This window comes from Neofelis nebulosa, chromosome 7 (genome assembly GCF_028018385.1).
Source record: "Neofelis nebulosa isolate mNeoNeb1 chromosome 7, mNeoNeb1.pri, whole genome shotgun sequence".
NCBI lineage: Eukaryota > Metazoa > Chordata > Mammalia > Carnivora > Felidae > Neofelis > Neofelis nebulosa.
The window spans coordinates 143779901-143799197 of record NC_080788.1 but is presented as its reverse complement, the minus strand read 5'-3'; the positions used below and the strand labels follow the sequence as shown (position 1 = coordinate 143799197).

At 66.0% G+C, this 19297-nt stretch overlaps 1 protein-coding gene and 1 long non-coding RNA gene across 14 annotated transcripts in view; one reads left to right on the top strand and one right to left on the bottom strand.

The window, feature by feature from the left end:
• BEGAIN (brain enriched guanylate kinase associated) overlaps positions 1 to 19007 on the top strand; it is a 43791-nt gene extending 24784 nt beyond the window's left edge. For 4 of the 13 annotated variants that reach the window (XM_058740698.1, XM_058740701.1, XM_058740699.1 and 1 more), the window contains exons 3-7: positions 11438 to 11599; positions 12463 to 12529; positions 13701 to 13808; positions 15778 to 15861; positions 16914 to 19007. In XM_058740698.1, the coding sequence (XP_058596681.1) occupies positions 11438 to 11599; positions 12463 to 12529; positions 13701 to 13808; positions 15778 to 15861; positions 16914 to 18263 (1771 nt within the window). In that variant the 3' untranslated portion in view covers positions 18264 to 19007. Of the gene's footprint in view, positions 1 to 7334; positions 7425 to 11437; positions 11600 to 12145; positions 12530 to 13700; positions 13809 to 15777; positions 15862 to 16913 lie in introns of all 13 variants that reach the window. The other 9 variants (XM_058740703.1, XM_058740694.1, XM_058740695.1 and 6 more) reach the window with 6 other exon arrangements.
• On the bottom strand, positions 9732 to 13706 carry LOC131518112 (uncharacterized). The gene is made up of 2 exons (XR_009264920.1): positions 13006 to 13706; positions 9732 to 10756 (listed from the first exon to the last, which is right to left on the bottom strand). It is a non-coding gene; the product is annotated as an uncharacterized LOC131518112 (long non-coding RNA).
• Positions 19008 to 19297: the final 290 nt, after the last annotated feature.

Here is a 19297-nt window from a genome sequence, read left to right as displayed (position 1 = left end):
CCACGCAGACTATTCTCTCTTCTTCTGCCCTGCCCTTCTAAGTCTCCTGTCCTCACAGCACATCTGAGTCCCTGCTCCTCTGGAAGGCCTCCCTGATGAAGTATGATTAAGAAGGTAGACTCACCTGGGCTTGAATCCCAGCTCTTTCACTTACTGGCTGTGTGGCCTTAGACAGGTTTCTGAACCTCTCCGGTCCTCAGTGTGTGCATCTGTAAAGTGGGCACAATGAGAATAGCATCTACATTAGAAGGTTGTTTTGAGGCTGAGATTGTTACCCTGGATCTCGGCACACGGTTAACGGTCTGGCTGTTAACTGCCTGCCCGTCTCTTAGGCGGTCTCAGCTGTCCTGTTTCACCAGCCTTCAAACCGGTGACATTATTCCCACTGTGGAGAAGAGGACCCGGCCGAGTAGAGCAGGGGAGGTAGCTGGATTTCAGGGAGAAGTTTCTAGGAGGAGGTCACCGCGGTCACAGTGCCCCTTTGGGTTTTGATTCCAGATGGGGAGACTGCAGCCCAGAAAGGTGGCCTCCTCCTGGCCCGGTGGCTGAAGTGCCCCGTCCTGGCCCCAGTCCTTCGCTTCCAGACTGGGTTTGGCCCGTGGCACCGTCTCATGTGGGTGTGGGGAGGCGCGGGGGCAGGTGGGGAGGTGAGAGTGGGGCGGGGTGGCCTGGCAGAGTTAGGGGGGCGGGGAAGGGGTGCAGGGCTAGGGCCGGCCGCCCACAACCCCCGATCTGGGGCTCCGAGAAGCTTCCTGCAGCCCTGATTGCCTTCTTGAGGCCCAGAAAACAGGCCCTCCTGGCGATCCGATCGCTATGTCCCCGTGTCTGCTGCGGCGACCCAGCCGGTGGGGCGGTCAAATCAGCGCAGCCGGGTGGGTTCCTTGGGGGGCGATGACCACGAACCTGGTCATCGAAGTGCTGAGTGGCGGCGCCTTCTCACCTGGGCCCCGGGGCGGGACGCCGGGTGCCGGGAGGTTAATTTGGGAGCCCTTCCTCGGCTCTGGGGCCAACCCCATGGTCATTCGGTCCCCCCGTCTCTCTAGGAAGCCCCCTGAACACTGACTCCAGGTGGAGGGTGGGTGTGGCCTTGGGGCAGGGGAGGGGTCCAGGGCCAAGGCGTGAATGGCCCCGTCTTCCAGGTCTCCCAGTCTAGACGGGGAGACCGACAGAAGAGTGGACGACCAACGGTGCCCAGCTGGGTGTTAGGAAAGACCCAGAAGGCTTCTAGAGCCTTCTAGACCCACCCCTCCTGGGACAATCTCCTCAGGGCTCCCCTTGCTGGCTCACCCGCCGGAGGGACATCCCCAGGCCCAAGCCGTCCTGCTCTGAAGTGCCTCCGGGGCTCCTGTGCCCTGAGGGAAGGGACCGGACACTTGGCCTGCAGGTAGGGCAGTGGGCCTTCTGCCTGCTTGTCCCCGGCCACCACCTAGTCTGTCCTTGCCCCCCGGGCTTGGGCTCCGGCCAGCTCACCTCCAGAATGTACCTTCCCCCCCCACCCCCACCCGGCTGTTGTCACCTCCGGACCTTTGAGACAGAGGCACTTGCGGGAGGCAGAGGGGTCCGCCAGGCCTCCGCTGAGCGCCCGGCGCTCAGGCCACGTGAGGACTGCGAAGGGACAGGCGGGAGCCAGGTGGGCGTTGGTCCTGGCAGGTGGCGAGTGAGGACAGACAGCATCCCCGGGGAGCAGAGGAGGGGGAGGTACCTGGAGGGTCAAGAGAGGGTCGTTCTCAGCGTGGGAAACGTAACTCTCGGGTGCGCCGGAGAGAGCGATCTGCAAGAGAGGGGGAAGGTGGCTGCTTGGGAGCCACGCCTGGAGTGGGCGGAGGGCTGCCTGGCGGGGTGTCTGGAGTAACAGGCGGGCAGCGCCGGGTGTCCGGGCAGATGCTGGTAGGTGGGCACGCCTGGTAGTGACATCTGGGGAAGTCCCCTTGGGGCGGCTCCGTTTCCTCCGCGGAGAAGGAAGCAGGGCGTCGGCTGCGAGTGGGGCCGGGGGCAGGGAGGTGCGGGGCGGTTGAGCAGAGAGGAGGGGGGTGAAGCCTTGTCCCAGGTGGGTGGGGAAGGGGGCGAACACCTGGGTCTGCCCAGCCGCGTGGGTTCACCAGGCCGCACTGCCAGCTCCCGGCACGTGGCTCTGCCTTGGCAGAGAGAGCGGGAGGCGGGAGCAGGGCTGCGGCCGCCTGATAAGGTGAGGAGGGCCGAAGCGTTCCTGCCGTGTCTCCGACTCCGGGCAGGAGAGGGCATTGGAACAGCCATGTCACCAGGGCCCACGGGGAAGCAGGGAGGATGGCTGGTTCCACGAGACGACCTCCATCAAGGGGCCGCCAACAGAGGGTAGGACCCGGCAGGTGTTGAGTTCCAGGAGTCTCTACGCCTCCCGGCTTGAGCCGGTGACCCCTCCCGGCCGGGGGCCCCCAGCTCGGCGCTGTGACAGTCCCCTCCCCCAGAACATACGCATCGGCACACACACGCGCCTGCGCATATGACCTTCCCCGGGACTTTTGCACAACAGCTCGGTGGCCGTGGTGACAGCCTGGCCTGAGGTCCCCATGCTGGTGTCCTTGCTGCAGGGGTCGGCTGAGGGCCCTGCTGGGCAGTCACAGAGTCACAGAGCAGGCCGGGCCAGTGCCTGAGCTCTTTTCCTCCCGGGAGAGACTCAAGGACCCCAGAGGAAGCTAGATGGCCCCGCCCCACGGGGCTCCAGGCCCACCCACCTCCCTTGGCCCCGCTCGGGTCGCCTCGCCTCTTGGCCTCCAACTCCTGCCTCCCTCAGGCCGGCCACGGTCGGCCCTCACAGGCCCTGATGGGGGGACGGCTGTGCCCAGTCGTGACCACACTGTAGCAGAGGTGGTTCGATGCAAAATAGAAAGTTCTGCAGTTTGCATTAAAATCTGTCATCTCAACATTGGGGAAAGAACAGTTGACCTGGCATTGAACCCCAGCAGGGCTGTGTGACCTCAGAGGTACCCCGTGCCTTGATTTTCATGAATCTCAGTTTCCCCGTCTGTAAAATGGGCATAGTGCGCACCTCCCTGACAGTCTGTGGGGTGGCCTGGGACTAGATGTGCGCACCTGGGGCAGGGCGGGCCCTCGGGAGGCTCTGGGGGTGCTGGCTGATCCGGCCAGGGTGGGCTCCCCCTAGGACGGGGAGGGTGGAATTGGCAAGGCGACCATCGAGGTCAAGAGGAACAGAGGAAGGGCTCTTCTGTGACAGGCAGAAAAGTGGTGGCCGCTGAACACGGCACAGGCTGGGGCACATGAGGGTCTCTGAGGTGGGAGAGGGGACACGGGGTCCTGTAGGCATCATCTCTGGCTTCTCCCGTGGAAGGCGCATGCACAAAGCCTCCTTCGGGGACTCACCCCGGTGTCCACGTGGGACACCCACATCCCGCGGGTCCCAAGGAGCCGCCCCGGAGTTCGTGCGGGGCGAGTCCCGAGTTTCACACGGGGGTCCCAAGGAGCTGACGGGAGGCCTCTCCGGGAAAGGGCGAGCAAGGGAGGCTAGTCCCGCAGAATAGCAGGCAGGTACCCAGGTCGCTGCCCCGTTGGGAACCAGGCAGAGCGGGGAGGGCAGGCTGTCCCGGGGCGCAGGGGCCTGAGGCAGAGGAGGGGTGGGCCTGGAAAGAGCTGGGAGAGAATGCCTCTGGCCGAGGGACCAGCAAGGACCAAGGCCCTGAGGCAGGCAGGGAGGGCTTAGGCCGATGCTTGGCCAAGGTGAGCCAGGGGCCGGGCAGTGGTGACTCCGGGGGCGCGGGGCCGGGACTTGGGGCGCACGATCGTGGGGGAGTTTGACCAGAGGTGGCACGTGGTGTAGCCGGGTCTCCTGATGAGCCATCTGGCTGCTTGGGGGGAGGTGGGAACGCAGGGGGCACGGGCGGAGCGGGAGCCCCAGGCACCACCGCTTGGTGACACGCAGGAAGCCGACTCAGCCCCTGTGACGCCCGAGACGGGCGCTTGGCCACGACCGATCCCTGCCCCGGGGCCAGCTGGGGCGGCCCAGGGTGTCGGGGTCCCCGCAACCAGGCCCCGGGTATGGAGGAGTTAAAGCAGAGCGGGAGGGAGTCAGCGCGATCCTGGCAGAGGGGACACGGGGACAAAGTCACCAAGATGAGAAGCTGCCTACAGCATGTGAACTGCTTGGTGCTGCTGGAGCGTGACTGCTGGGTGGGGCCTGAGCTCTCCGAGCCCAGAAGACAGGCTGTCCTGGTGGGGGGGGAGGGCGTGCCGCGGGGACACGGGGACCCAAAGGCTCATGGCATCCGGGAGCTGGCAAGGCGGTGACTCACGCAGCCGAGGCGCATCCTCCATCAACCTCCCGCCCGGCCCCACCTCCCCACTATACGCCTCGGCCCACCAGGGACGGGTGTCACCGGCCCACCAAGGCGCACCTGACCGCATAACCTTGTCAGCGCCGTGGAGCAGGGAAGGGTTTTCTCTGGCACCCCAGGGCTCCCGGAGCTCTTGTGCCCCTCCCCCCATGCCCAGCGCGGCCCACGGTGCCATAGACATCAAGGGGAACAGAGAGGGCAAAGAGCCCGCGCCGGGGCCCCAGGCGGCCCTGAGTGATAGAGGAGGGACAATCTGAGCCTGACGGGGACGGGCGAGGAAAGAGAGGGAAGCTTCATGGAAAAAGGAACCAAGAAAGGCTTCCCAGCAGAGGCGGCATTTGAACAGAGCACCACAAGAAAATGAAGGGGATCTGGGGACTCAGGGAAGGGAGGCAAGGACGTTCCCGGGGACAGCTGCCGGGACTGTAGGTGTGAGGGTGGCCACATCTGGGGGAATCAGACAGGAATGGAGAGGAGGAAGGGCCTGGTGTGCGGGGCTCAGGTGTGGCCAGGCACGGCGCTGGCCCCCTTCCTCCCCCTCCCTCCACCCTGGACCGGGTCAGAGGCAGACACGGGTCTGTACGGTGGGGGTGATGGCGGTGTCCCTCCCAGACTGAGACGAGGCGGGAGAAGTGCCCACGGCCCCGCAAAGCTGGCCCGGCCACCCTTCGCCACCAGCTCCCCGAGCCAGCCGCTCCCTGGGAGAGCAGGCAGCCATCGCTAACGTCCTGCCCCTCCCAGCTGCCCCCGCCCAGGGTCCAGGTTGCCCCCCAGACCCATCTCGTCTTGAGAGACACACAGGGGCAGGGGCAGCTGTTCCCCACGCGAGGACACCCGCAGCCCCGAGGGGAGCCCAGGATCGGCAAGGCGGGTCGGCTCCAGCAGCCGGGGCCAACTCTCTGTCCGTCTGTCGGCCCGGCGGTCACCAGGCCCTTCTGCCAGCGAGGCTGGGAAGGTGGCCTCGTGTGCCCAGCTAGGGGTGACACCATGTCTGGTCATCCCTGGGGCCGAGGCTCTGCCGTGCGGGCTCCCGCCGGGGGCAGTCACTGGCCCTGTTGACAGCCGGCGGCCGGCCAGGAGAGCCGAGTGGGAGACAGCTAATGGCCTCTTCCGCCGTCTCTCCTTGGCAGGCCCATGGGCAGGGACGGCCATCCTGCCGCAGGCCCGGCGCCCCGCTCCCCACTGCTGTTCTTTCGCACGGGTGCCCAGGAGGGGTGGCGGCCCCAGGAGAGGCCAGCGGGGGCTGTTTATCTCATCCGCGGCCCAGACTGGCTGTGCCGTCTTGGGAGACTTGCTTAGCCTCTCTGGACTCCCATTTTCCCAACTCTGGGATGGGGGCGCTCCCCGGCCACAGGCTGTGAATGAGAGTTTGTGTCAGAACAAGAGTGGGCTGTCAGCAAGAAATGCCCTTGTGCGCGACCGGAGGCAGAGTCTGGGTCAGGTCACAGCCATGCCCCCTCCTCTCTGGGCCTCAGTTTCCCCCAGGCTCCAGCCTCCCTCGACTCTTCTGAAAACTCACCTGCCAGAAGCCCCCCTGTGGAGGGGCCCTTTGGAGCGAGGGCTGGCCAAGGGCTGGGAGAGGGACTCCCCCAGGATTTGCTGGGCTCGGTAGAGGCACCCAGGGCAGACCGGCGGTTTCTGGATGCTCCCCGGGGCGCTGGCCCGTCCTGCCCTGCTCTGCTCACTCAGCAGCATGGGGGTCATTGGCGAAGGACAGAGGCTGGGGCTGGAATTTCAGGGTCCCGTCCACCCAGAGATCAAGCCAGTGCCCTGCCCGCCGCCCCTCCTCCGCAGCTCAGGAGACGGGGCCAAGGGCAGCCCATCTTACAGATGAGGAAACGGGGGCTCACGGAAGCGGTGACCGGTGCACAGAGCACAGCCCAGGGCCGCGAGCTTCCCCCCACGCGTCCACCTCAGCCCGTCAAGTCAGCGCTTAAAACCTTTTTTTTTTGTGGGGGGGGGGGGTGGTTTGCAAAATTTTATCCTTAGTAAATTCTTTTCTGTTTTTTTCATCCTCACCATAGGAAAGGTGACAAATCTGGGAAAATATAGAAGAAAATTTTCAAATTACCCAGAATCCCACCACCCACCTGTAACACCATTAACATTTCTTTCCCTACCTTGCTTTCTGTGGATATCGATATACAGATATTTTTAAATGGGATTATACCGCGCATTCTCTTAACCCCCGTGTCTCTAAGCATTTTTTTGGAGCCTGATTTCTGGGGCTGCTTCCTATGATCAGATGTCCGCTTTGGCTCTGGGGCCCGCAAGGCCACCAGGGCGTCCCTGGAGAGACTGCACTGGGGGGAGGCTCCCAAGCAGCCTTGGCGGGGGCTCTGATGACTCTCTAGTGGCCCCCAGCCGGGTGCTACCCCAGCAGGGCCAGGCAGACCTGGGTCCCCCCCTCTCACGCCCACCCAGCAGATTCTGTTCCCCGCCAGTCCCCCCACTGCCAGATCCAGACAGGCCACGGGCAGAGTGGGGTGACAAGGGGTCCCGGGGAGGGTGAGGTGGGCCCTGCCCTGGACCCCTAACTTCTGCCGGGTCCCTCAGCCTCTGAGATGCGCCTCCCCTGTCCACACACGAGCCCATCGCAGTGTCCCAGCAGCGACGGGCATCACACTGTCCCTCCCCTGTCCTTGCCTCCTAGGGTCTCCAACCAGTGGGTCCTGCCAGATGGGAGCCCAGAGCGGTAGGGCCCCTGCCCCCCCCCCCGACTCTCCTCTGAAGCTGAGACCTTGAGGCAGGCTTGCAGACGGGGACCCTGCCACTGGTGGCACACAGTGCCACCGCCGAGCTCAGGCAGCCCAGGGGCCGGCAGTTACACGGGCTGGCCGCCCCCACGCTGGTTCCCGCACCCCTGCCCTGACACCTTGCTGCTAATAAGGAGCGTTCCTGTCCGGTGTGGGCGGGGGCGGGCTCCACATCTCTCTGTGTCTGTGCCCACGGTGGGCCTGGCGTGGCCCCCGCCCCCGCGCTGAGCGGCTCTGTCCTCTTCGCCTACAGGCTGCGCAGCCCCTGGGTGCCCTCGTGCCTCGGGCAGCCCCGCATCCTGCAGGGCCGACTGGCCAGGTCCTCGCCCTCGCTCTGGGACAGGTAACATACCTGTTGTCTCCCCGGTTCCTTGGTGTCTCCGCGTCTGTCCCCAGACGTCCCTCCCGTGTCTGCGTCCACCCGCCCGAGACAGAAGGGAAACGCGCACATCCTCACCACACCATCCCGTGCCACCCACCTCAGAGGCGAGGCCCTCGACGCCCCCCATCCCACACCCCCTGCCCCAGCCAAGGGCTCTGTCCTTGGGCTCAAGTCTCCCCCGAGGGTCCAGGAGGGCTCCTGGTGGAAGGCAGGCCGGGACTGCGCCGCGGAGGAGGCCTGCCCCGAGCGCCCCCATCATTCCTCCCTGAGAGGCCAGAAAGCACTCCCAGGGGCTTCCCGTGGGCCAGGAGGAAGCAGGAACCCCCCACTCAGCCACCCACACCCCCACGTCCTGATTTAATTCACCAACTTGCAGGTCAAAGCGAGGGGGCCTCGCCAGGCTCCAGTCTGAGTAGGGTTTCCTGAGCTCCCAACCTGAGAGGGGTGGCCCTTCCCCGGGGGGCATGGCACTGGCTGGTCTGATCACAAAGGACTTCCACACCCTCCCCGTGCACCTGCTACGGGGCTGCTTCCAGATGCCAGGGCCCCCTAAGCCAGCTTCGTGCTCAGGGGGAAGCAGGGGCTACTGAACCCCGGGGCCCCGAGCAACCCCCCAGGTTCCCAGTAGCCTGGAAGCCGTGCACCCACATGGTACTCGCCTCTGGCATCTGATGACCCGGGGTAGCGCACGGACCACGGGGACAGCCCGAGCGCCCCCTGGGTGGGTGCACACATCCCTGTTTTACAGCCACGGAGACCGAGGCGGAGGGCAGGCAGGGCTCGGGTCAGTGTCCCGGGAGGGGAAGGCAGTGGTACCACCCAGGTGGCCGCAGACCCGGGACGCCCGGCCCGGCACCTTTCTGGACCAGGCTGAGGAGGGGACATGTCCAAAGCTTCTGAGTAGCTGATCACCGGGACTCGGTGACCAGCTGTGAGGGGCAAGGGGCAAGGAGGGGTCACTGTGGCTTCTCGGAGTCTGACTGGGGACTGAGGGTGGCTATGCTCTTCTTGGGGGTGGGGAACACGGAGGGCAGGGAGGGCCAGCATTGAACGCACTGTGCGTGAGGTGGGTCACAGGGCGAAGAGGCCGGTGGACGGCTGGATGTGGGGGGCGGGGGAGCCCCCCGTGTGGCCTGGCAGGGAGGAAATTGAGCCTGAGAGGTGCAGGGAGGGTGCCGACCAGGGCCCTGACCGTCAGCCCGGGCAAAGCCAAGTTGTGTGCAGACTCAACAGAGCCAGAGTGGCAGAGATGGGGGGAGGCGTGGTGGCTCCGGTGGCGGGTCTGGGCGTCTGCTGTGACTTCGGGGTCAGAGGTGTGTCCGGGGGCAAGGAGGGGCGGGAGCCTGGGGCCGGGGCGCTGGGGGACCCGGGCTTGGCCAGGGTAGGGCTCAGGGACGGGTGAGGGTCAGTGGGACAGAGCTGCCCCAGCATGTCCGGAAGGCCAGCGGGGGCCAAGGGGGAGGCTCGGCTCGAGCAGGCCAGCTCGGTGAAGGGCTTGTCTCGTGAGGGGGAGGCCTTGGGCGGGGACCCACGTCACAGCCCTGTCATGCGCTCGCCTCGTCGAGGAACCTGTTCCGTGTTCACCGTGTGCCTCCCTCCAGACCGTAGGCTCTGCGGGGTGGGGACGTTTGTCCTACTCGCTGCTGCGAGGGGCCAGGAGCGGGGCGGGGCCGGAGGGGGAAGGAAAGAGGGTCTGGTAGGGGTGCACGTGTGGCTGGGTCACATCAGGAGTGGGCGATCTGCGTGACGGCAGGGTTCGTGCTGTGGCGGCAGGTGGGTGGCCACGGCGAGGGAGGGAAAGTCACTGGCTCTGGGTGGCGGGGACGGGTGGCCACTGAGGTGGACACAAGAGTGGATGGCGATGCTCCCACCTCTTCCCGAGGGTGCAGACCCCACCTGTACCCTGTGACAGAGGGCTGTGGGCAGATCGGCAGGACAGTGGATTTCAGGGGCTACTGCCCCACCCCCTCCCGGGACACTGTGCCTGCAGGGGACCCGGATGACATGGGAGAGTCCCCAGAGAGCCCGCCACCCCACTGGGGAGAAAGGCTGGGGCAGGGTTTAAGGACAATCTGGGATCTGTAGCTGCAGGGTGCTCGGGGTGGTGCAGGCAGGCGTGCTGCCTGGAGGAGGTGGCTAGACTTGTGTGGGCAGCCGTGGGCACTGTGCCTCAGGGCTCTCTCCTTGACTGACCGTCTGCAGCCTCCCTAGAGATTGACCCCTGTGAGGGCCTGCCCCACCCTCCACTGAGGTTCTCAACACATAGGCAACTCTTTATTTTTATTTATTTAAAGAATTCGACCTGGGCAGGAATCCAGGAACGTTTCATCAAGATTTGCTGGGCGTGCGCCCGTGGTAACATGAATGGCTTCGTACACGGGGCCCCGAGGCTGAAGGAGGAAGCCTCCTGCCTGCCCCCAGTTCCCCTCACTCCGATGTGGGTCTCAGAGGTCGGCAGAACACAGGCTCTTGCCCGAGGTTCCACCGCACACCCGGGCAGGGTCAGAGTTCCCAAGCCCGGGCCCAGTCCAGGTTTCCAGGGTGACGCCTGGGGACTCCCTCCCAGGCCTGCGCAGCGGTCTGGAGCGGGCACTGCTCTTCCCGGGCAAACCGTGGGCCCGCTCGGCACCCGCCTCAGACCTGGGCACCTCTCTGGGCAGAATTTAAGATGGGGGCAGTCCCCTCTTTCCAGAGGGCAGCTGAGGCCTGAACGGAAGGATAGCGGGCAGCCTGGGGGGCGGGGACCAGCAGCAAGTCTGTGTGCCCGCAGACCCCCGCCCATGCCGTGATGCCAGGCGGGCCTGCCCCTCTACGGGCTGCACCGCCCCGGGCTTCCTTGTCACTGAAGTCCAAGGGGGTGACAGGGGAAAGCGCATGCCCAGAGCACCGAACAGGGCTGGAGTCCCAGCACGGCTGGTGGGGAACTCCCAGCAGAACGCACCCCGCCCCCCGCAGCCCCTTTGCCTGCAGGAAAGCAGCCCTCTTGGCCCCACTATTAACGCTGAGGCCTCTTCCCCAGCTGCCCGCATCCGTGTGCCCAGCCTGTAAAGGGAAGCGTGCACCAGGTCGGCGTGTGTTCAGGAGTACCTACCGGCTCTGGAGCTGGGAGGCTGCCCACAGGAGGGTGTGGCCCCTGCCCCCGTGGAGCTCATGGCCACACCCCAGACTTCCCCCTCCTGCCTTTTGCCCAACTGTAGAGTGGACGGCGTACGGTCCGTGGGCGATCCTCCCGCGTCTCCGTTTCCTGGGGCTGGGGGCTCAGCGTCCTGGCGTCCTGGGGGAGCCCACGAAGTCTGTGGAGAAAACAGAGCCTCAAGAGCTGGGGCCGAGGCTCTGGGAGGCTTCCCGGAGGAAGGGGGACTTGGGGCAGGCCAGGGCTTTGCAGACTGTCCGCCGCCGTGTGCAGCTAGCTGGCCACTGTGGCGGAGGCTGCCTGGGCACGGGGCTCACGGCCCCATCCTCTCCCAGGCCCAGAGGTCACACAGCCAATTTGGGGTAGGGAGGCCCGGTCTACGGGGTGGCACTTCCGCCGCGGGACCTCAGAGCTTCCCCACCCGGCGCTGTGGAGCTGCAGAAGTGGGGTATGGGGGGGGGGGGGGGGACCTTGCAAGCTGTGCCGTCCAGGGGTCGGCTCGGAGTCAGAGAGCCTCGGGGGCCCGATGAGCGCTCCTCAAACCAGGGTCCTTTGGCCGCCCCAAACACTCTCCAGGTTCGGGGGCCTGCGTCTCTCCTCCAGGGTGACCGCGCCAGGGATTTACTTACTTGCGGCCGAGTGCCAGACCGCGTCTCTGGCCCCCGAGGGGCCGCCTGCCGCCCGGGGAAGGGTCCGAGGCGTGCGCGCGCGCGCGCGCACTCGCGTGCGTTAAGCGGCCGGGCGCGCACGGGGCGCCCCCACGGCGCCGCGGCTGGCCCTCTCGGGCTCCGTTTCCCGCGCTCAGCGCCGCGGCCCGGCCCGCCGCCGCGTGTCGTTGCAGCGCGCTGCAGGAGCAGAAGGGCGAGCTGCGCAAGCGGCTGTCCTACACCACGCACAAGCTCGAGAAGCTCGAGACCGAGTTCGACTCCACGCGCCACTACCTGGAGATCGAGCTGCGGCGCGCGCAGGAGGAGCTCGAGAAGGTCACGGAGAAGCTGCGCAGGTACGGGGGGCGGGGCCGGGCGCGCGGGGCGGGGCCCCGGGATCCGCCGCCAGAGGAGCCCCGCCCCGTCCTGAGCTGTCGACCCCGTTCGCAGATGTGGAGGCCGAGGCTCAGTCCCGCTTCGTGCCCAGCGCAGCCGAGTCAGGCAGGACGTGACCCTGGGTCTGGCTACTGCCAGGACAGGCCCTTCCCAGGCGCCCCTTCATCCTCTGTTCATCCCTTCTCATGTATTCTCGGTGGGGCAGCATCATGGCACACGCAGCCATCTCCAGACCCCTCCTGGCCCACTGGGGCCCTGGCCACCATCCCCTGGGTCTCTGACAGGAAGAGGACGTGAACCAGTGTTTAGGGACCGTTGCGTTGAGTGGCAGTAGGGAACACACAGAGCCCCTGATTCCCCCCCAGCAGCGGCTTCTGCCCTCCCCGTCCTCCAGGGGGAGCCGTGTTTTAGCCACCGTGTGTCTCTAGCGCTCCGTCTAGGGCCCATGGAGTGGCCAGCCGTCAGCCTCTTCCCTGCTAACCTGCTGTTGAATGTAAATCCCTTAGCCAGGCTTGCAAGAATCGTGTTTAAATGTGAGTACTGGCTCCGAGCAAGGACCGGACAAAGTCACTTGTGAGTACAGGCCTTCCCTTCTCATCTGCAGGGGGTCCTTGACCCTGGCCCAGGAAAGGCCTCTACAAGCTAGCTCTAATCAGATGCCTTTTGCTGCGTGGAGAGGAGCGAGTAGCCCAGGGTGGGACCAGTGGGTGGGCTCCGGGGGCCCGCGTCCAGCCCGGCCCTGCTCAGCAGGCTGTGTGGCTGTAAGGGGGTCACGGGAGAGTCAGGCCTGGCACCGCGGTGACCCCACTGTCTCCTGTTCCAGGATTCAGAGCAATTACATGGCGCTGCAGCGGATCAACCAGGAGCTAGAGGACAAGCTGTACCGCATGGTGAGGCCGCCACCCCCGCACTCCCATCCCGGAGCCCTGGTGGTGTGCCCATCGGCCTAGCTGCCTGTGCCCTTGCGTGTGCGGGAGCTGGGTCACAGGCCTGGTTTCCTGGCCTGCCCCTCCCCACCGCGGGGGCTGTGTCGGTCGCGCCCCTCTCTGCAGTGAATGGGGGCGGACGGGGGTGGGGGGGGTGCTCTCAGGACTAGCAAGTCACGGGGTTCCCAGCTGCCCCCTGAGCCTTCACGGCACATTGCAAGTACCCGACCCGGACGTGTGAAGTAGGGCTGTGGGACGGAGGACGTGCGCCGTGGATGTTGACCCTGCTTTAAGGGTCAGCCCGGAGGCCCAGACCTGGGGGAGCAGAAGGATGTTGGGGCCCGACTGTACCCTCATGGGGACGCCCCGTCTTCCTGTGAGGAATAAATGAGACAGTGCCCGGCCCCAGCACGGGCAGAGACCCTCCTGGAAACACTCACAGCCGCCGCAGGCAGCCCCCGGAAGTGCTGCAGCTTCTGTATGTTGATCTGGCTGTCGAGATCCGCTAGGAGCTGGGACAGTGGTGGAGGCCTCCGGGTCTGGCGGGGCCGGTGTCAGGGAGGGGCCAGCCCAGTTCTGGCACCTCCCCTCCCTCAGATAGGAGCTTCCTCTCTTTCTAGTCTGGTCACGAGCTTGTTTTCTTTCTGAAAGTCACAAATGGGTGTTGAGCACCTGCCCGTCGTCGACTGCTGGCAGAGTGGAGACGGGCAGACCTGGAGGCTGGGCCAGCTCTCCTTGGGGCCCTGGACAAGGGCCCTTGCCCTTCTGAGCCTCACTTGGAGGCTGAAACTGGACGGGTTCGAGGAGGGGAGGGCAGGGACGGGGGCCAGGCTCTGTGCAGAGCGCAAGCCATCCTCCCCACGGGCTCCTGGGAAGCAGGGCGTTGCTGTCCCCTTGGCAGGATGAGCAAGAGACCCAGGGAGGCAGTGACTTGCCCGGGGCCGTCTGGCTTGTCGGTGATGCAGCGCAGGTGGATTTGAACCTGCTGCTCTGTGTTCTTACCCCCACCTTCCTTGGCCTTGCAAACACCTCATCATTATTTACTGCAAGAGGGCACCCGAGAGGTCTAGGGGCTTGAGGCTCAGGCCTTGGCTGGCCACCGACCGGCTCCTTCCCCACCCTCCGCTCGCCCCAGGGCCAGCACTATGAGGAAGAGAAGCGAGCGCTGAGCCACGAGATTGTTGCCCTCAACAGCCACCTGCTGGAGGCCAAGGTGACCATCGACAAGCTGTCGGAGGACAATGTGAGTGTCGGGCCACTGTGACTCTGGGGGCCCAGGCCCCGGTGCTGTGGCCTCCAGGCTTGAGGGGCTGGCACAGGGGCGGTGGAAGGAGTGCCTGGGCAGCGGGGGAAGGACGGGCTGCCTCGCCAGACATCCACTGCCTGGAGGGTATCCAGGAAGACCCTCCTCCGAGGGAAGGAAACAGGGCTTGTGGTAGCGACCCCTGGGCCATAGTATCCCATTCGAGGCGGCGCTGCCTGACCCCAAGTTTGGGGCACGCTCACTTAGGACTCCTGCCCCGGCCGGCCCCAGTGGGCATCAGAGCCATGTGGCCGCCCTGATTTCGCGGGCCCCATGGGATGGGCCCAGCCATGCTCCAGGGACGCCTGACAGCTGACTACACATTCACTGATGAGTGTCTGCTTCTTGCCAGGCCCTCCTAGGCTCCGAGAATATGGTGTGAATGACACGGGCCAAAAAAACTCCCTGCCCGCATGGAGTTTACCCCTGAGTGGGGAAGGCAGTAAATAAGACGGATACGCAAACCATGCGGTTGGTAAAAGTGCTAAATGCCGCAGAGAAAAGTCACGTAGGTGACAGTGCTAGGGAGCCAGGGTGCTTCTGGAAGGGGCTGCTACGTCAACACCTGAAAAAGGCCAGAGAGCGGGCCACGGGCACCTGGCAGGAAGAACCGGAGTGGCAGAGGTGGGCCCGCAGGAACAGTAGACGGGGCCCCCGGACACAGGGAGGGGCCCAGGGTCCGAGGTCAGAAAGTGAACAGGAGGCCCCAGTGTGTAGGCTCCTCTAGGAGTCTGGGTTTTATTCTGAATGAAGTAGGGAGCCACTGAAGGTTCTTGAGCAGGGGATGGAGGAGGCCCTGGACGGCTGAAGGGCCTGCCCGAGAGGCAGCCAGATGGCGGGGTCTGGAGTTTAGGGCAGAGATCAGCATATGCCTGCGGTTCAAAGCCACAGGTGGGGTGAGATCGCCCAGGAGTGCAGGCAGATGAGGAGAGTGGAGGCCCAGCGGCCCAGCACAGTGATGCGGAGGCAGATCTGGCCGGCCGGGCAGCGCTCACAGCCCTCTGAGGCCAGGGACCTCAGCTCTCAGCCAACTGTGCCCCTCAAGGAGACGTTGAGGAGTCTGGGGACCCAGGTCCTCTCCACTTTGTGGGCCAAGTTGGGGACGCAAGCCTCGGCACAGATGGTGGAGGCGGGGGACCCTCCAGGAACGGGGTGGGGGTTGGGCGGCTTGTCTGAGCGGCAGGGCACCTGGTCCCGGCTGAGCGGAGACTGTGGGAGCTGGCGGACCTGAGGGCCCGTTGGTGGACCCCAGACGCCTCACTGTCGGAGCCCTCCCTGCGGAGGGTCCCCGGGTGGGGGCGGCAGCGAGAGACCCAACCACAGGCACATGCAACAGAGATTTACCAAAGATGAAACCAAATCCCCTCGAGTCCTACTGTTTGCATCTGTTTTCAGCTCAGGAGGCTGAGCCGGTCCCTGCCCGGACCCTGGGTCGCACAGGCCCTCTGCCCCAGCATGCCCTGACCCTTGCCTGGCCCTGCAGCCACCCCTGGAAGCAGGCCACACTTTACGGATGGGGGTGGGTGGGGCGTAGAGCAAGTCTGACACATGGGGAGCCAGGGGCCGCAGGCACATTCCTTATCATTCCATGCTGGCACTCTCCACGCGGTGGGGGAACAGGGAGCCCCCCTGAGAGCTCAGGGGCCAACGGAGGCCCTTCCTCCACCACTGCCCCCCCCCCACCCCTTGTGGGAGGCTCCCATCCGGGGCAGCGGCAGCTCCAGGTCAGAACCGAGGCCCCCATTCTGCAGGCGAGGGCGTGAGTCCCAGAGAGGGTTCCCGTCCTGACAGCTGCCCAGCCGCCCCCCCCCCCCCCCAAACCTGGTCTCCGTGTTGGCCGCCGGGCGCCGGGCGGCAGGGAGCTCGGCAAGGGGCGAACCTGCACCGAACGCCTTCTCTTGTCTTGTAGGAGCTCTATAGGAAGGACTGCAATCTAGCGGCCCAGCTGCTGCAGTGCAGCCAGACGTACGGCAGGGTCCATAAGGTGTCCGAGGTAACGTGAGCCCCGCCCCAGCTAGGCCACCCCCGCCCCCAGGACTGCTTCGGGCTCCTTTCCTACAGGTCCCACCCCAAGGCCACTTCTCGCCCTTGATGAGGGCAGGCGCCGGGTGAGCCTGAGCTCCCCCGTCCCTCCTCACCCCTGCAGGTATCCTGGCCTTTCTGAATCTGGAGGAGGGGCGGGCTGCCCGCCCGCCCCCAGTCAGGACAGCCTGCCCGTTCCCGTTGCTTTCCTCTGGGGGCTGCTCATTGTCCCTGCTCCAAGACCCCTGTCCGCTGAGCGCTGATGGGGGCAGAGGTTCTGTGTGAGCCTCGCAGAAACCCCGTGGTTCGGTTTGGGCACAATTCCAGTGCCCACTTGCAGAAGCGAGAAAGCTGGCTTCACGGTGCAGTGACTCAGCCGAGGCCACAGGGCTCCCTGATGCCCCAAGCCAAGTTGGCCCGTGGCCCCTCACCCCTGCCAGGCCGCCCCCACCTCCGCACGCTGCCCTCACCCAGGCCTCGGTCCGTGTCCCCTCCTCCCTGGGCCTGGGCCATGCCTAAGACACTCACAAAATAGATCAAACAGTAGCAGGACGTCCCTACACGGCACCAGGTGCTCGTGCAGAAACCGCTGGGCACCTGGCCCTGGCCCTCAATCTGTGTTGCATCTGTTTCTGAGTCTGGCAGAGGCCTCATGACCCGGCAGGGGTGCCCCCGACAGACCTTGGGGCTGGGAGAGCCAGCCCTTCAGTGGAAGGAGATGAGGGGGGCTGTAGCCCCGAGAAGGGCCCGCATCAGACACTGGGTCCGCCCTCCAGGCGCGCTGGAGCCCAGTTCGTGTGGCCTGGGCAAGTGGAGGAGGGTGCTCCTTGGGCGAAGCTCAGGAGCTTGTGAAATGCAGAGTCCTGGGCCCTGGCTCTAGCCGGGGCAATTTGAGAGGCCCTGGGCGGGTCCCTCTCGGTCTGCGCGCCTGTGGCTCAGGGTCACGGCTGCAGGTGCCGGGCTGACTGCCCACCCCCCACCCCCCATCCCCGCCCTCCCCTCCTCCCCCCTGACCCGTTCCAGCTGCCCTCCGACTTCCAGGAACGTGTGAGCCTGCACCTGGAGAAGCACGGCTGCGGCCTGCCCTCCCCACTCTGCCACCCCGCCTACGCCGACAGCGTCCCCACCTGCGTCATCGCCAAGGTGCTGGAGAAGCCCGACCCCGCCAGCCTGTCCTCCCGCCTGTCTGACGCCTCGGCCCGCGACCTGGCCTTCCGGGATGGCGGGGAGAAGCCGGGCCCGCGGCCCCCCTACAAGGGGGACATCTACTGCAGCGACACGGCCCTCTACTGCCCCGAGGAGCGGCGGCGCACCCGGCGGCCCAGCGTGGACGCGCCCGTGACCGACGTGGGCTTCCTGCGGGCCCAGAACTCCACCGACAGCGCGGCCGAGGAGGAGGAGGAGGCCGAGGCGGCCGCCTTCCCCGCGGGCTTCCGGCACGAGGCCTTCCCGGGCTACGCGGGCTCGCTGCCCACGTCCAGCTCCTACTCCAGCTTCAGCGCCACGTCGGAGGAGAAGGAGCACGCCCAGGCCAGCACGCTCACCGCCTCGCAGCAGGCCATCTACCTGAACAGCCGCGACGAGCTCTTCGACCGCAAGCCGCCGGCCGCCGCCTACGAGGGCAGCCCGCGCTTCGCCAAGGCCACGGCCAGCGTGGCAGCGCCACTGGAGGCCGAGGTGGCCCCGGGGTTTGCGCGGACCATGTCGCCGTACCCCGCCGAGTCCTTCCGCTTCCCGGCCTCCCCGGGCCCCCAGCAGGCCCTGATGCCCCCAAACCTGTGGAGCCTGCGGGCCAAGCCGGGGACGGCCCGGCTCCCCGGGGAGGACGCGCGGGGCCAGTGGCGGCCCCTGAGCGTGGAGGACATCGGTGCCTACTCCTACCCGGCCACCGCCGCCGGCCGCGCCTCGCCCTGCAGCTTCTCTGAACGCTACTACGGCAGTGGGGGCAGCCCGGGCAAGAAGGCCGAGGGCCGCGCCAGCCCCCTCTATGCCACCTACAAGGCCGACAGCTTCTCGGAGGGTGACGACCTCTCCCAGGGCCACCTGGCGGAGCCCCGCTTCCTCCGGGCCGGCGGCGACCTGAGCCTGAGCCCGGGCCGCGCGGCTGACCCGCTGCCCGGCTATGCGCCCAGCCAGGGGGATGCGGAGAGGCTCGGGGTGCAGCTGTGCGGGGCGGGCGGCAGTCCCGAGCCCGAGCACAGCCCCCACAGTTCCAGGGACTCCTTGGAGCCCAGCTCCATGGAGGCCTCCCCGGAGATGCACCCCGCCGCCCGCCTCAGTCCCCAGCCGGCCTTCCCGCGGACTGGTGGCTCGGGGCTCAGCCGCAAGGACAGCCTCACGAAAGCCCAGCTCTACGGAACCTTGCTCAACTGAGCGCCTGCCTGCAGGCCGCGGCCAGGGGGCCCCCGCCCACCCCCGGGCCCCGAGGGCACAGCTCGCCTCCCCCCTAGACACCCGTCCTCCCCAGCCCCTGCCAACCGGGACCCTCTCTTCCACCCGACCCAGTTGAGCCTGAGCGGAGGACCCCTCCCCCACCATCCTGTCCACCCCAGCCCCACCACGGTGGAACGTTTTTCACACACCAACATCCTTCCCCACCTGAGATGAGCATCCCCCCCTTTTATAAAGTGAAACTATTTTTATAGAGAAAAAGGGTCTTTCTTAACGCACTTGGCCTCCAGCTCCCTGGACGGCAGCCTTGGCGTTTTCAACACAAAGCTCCTTTATTTTTCGGGGGAGGACAGTGGGGCCTGCCCCTGGGAGGGGAAGGACGGTGTCCTGTGGAGACACCCCAGCGAGCCAGTGACAGGGGAGCCCGTAGCTCTGTCCGCAAAGAGGGGAGGTGGACCGGGTGGGGGGGATGTGAAATGTTTCTAAACTGTTTTCGCCGTGTGACCGACACACCGCCCCAGCTCTCCTGTGGTCCGTAGTCCCGAGTGGGGCCGGTGCTCGTCCCCCAGCGTCCCGCTCCCCGGCACCACCTCGCTCTACCTCAGACGTAATGAGGCCCTCGGACTCCCAGTTTCTGTGGCTTGCTCTCCCGTTGTCTGCGATGCATGCCCTGTCCCGGTTAGTACTGTACTTTCGTTCATTAATAAAAGACATCAGTGGAAACAACGTGGCTTCAGGTGGTTTATTCTCCTGCTGCCTTTTGACCGCAGGGACGCCTGACCCTGGGTGCCCCCTGCCTTGTCCCCACCCGCCCCAGAGTCCTGTGCAGCAGCTGGGCGCTCCCACTGTCTCAGCCCACTGGGCGCTCTTATGGCCCTTTCTCGGACGTCCCCGTCCACTCTCCCACAGATTTCTGCTCCCTTGTCCTTTCTTGCGTCTCAGGCTTGGCTTCTGCCGGGAGCTTCCTGCCTGGGGACTTCCCTTGGCACAGCTCTGCGAGGGACAGGATCGCTCGC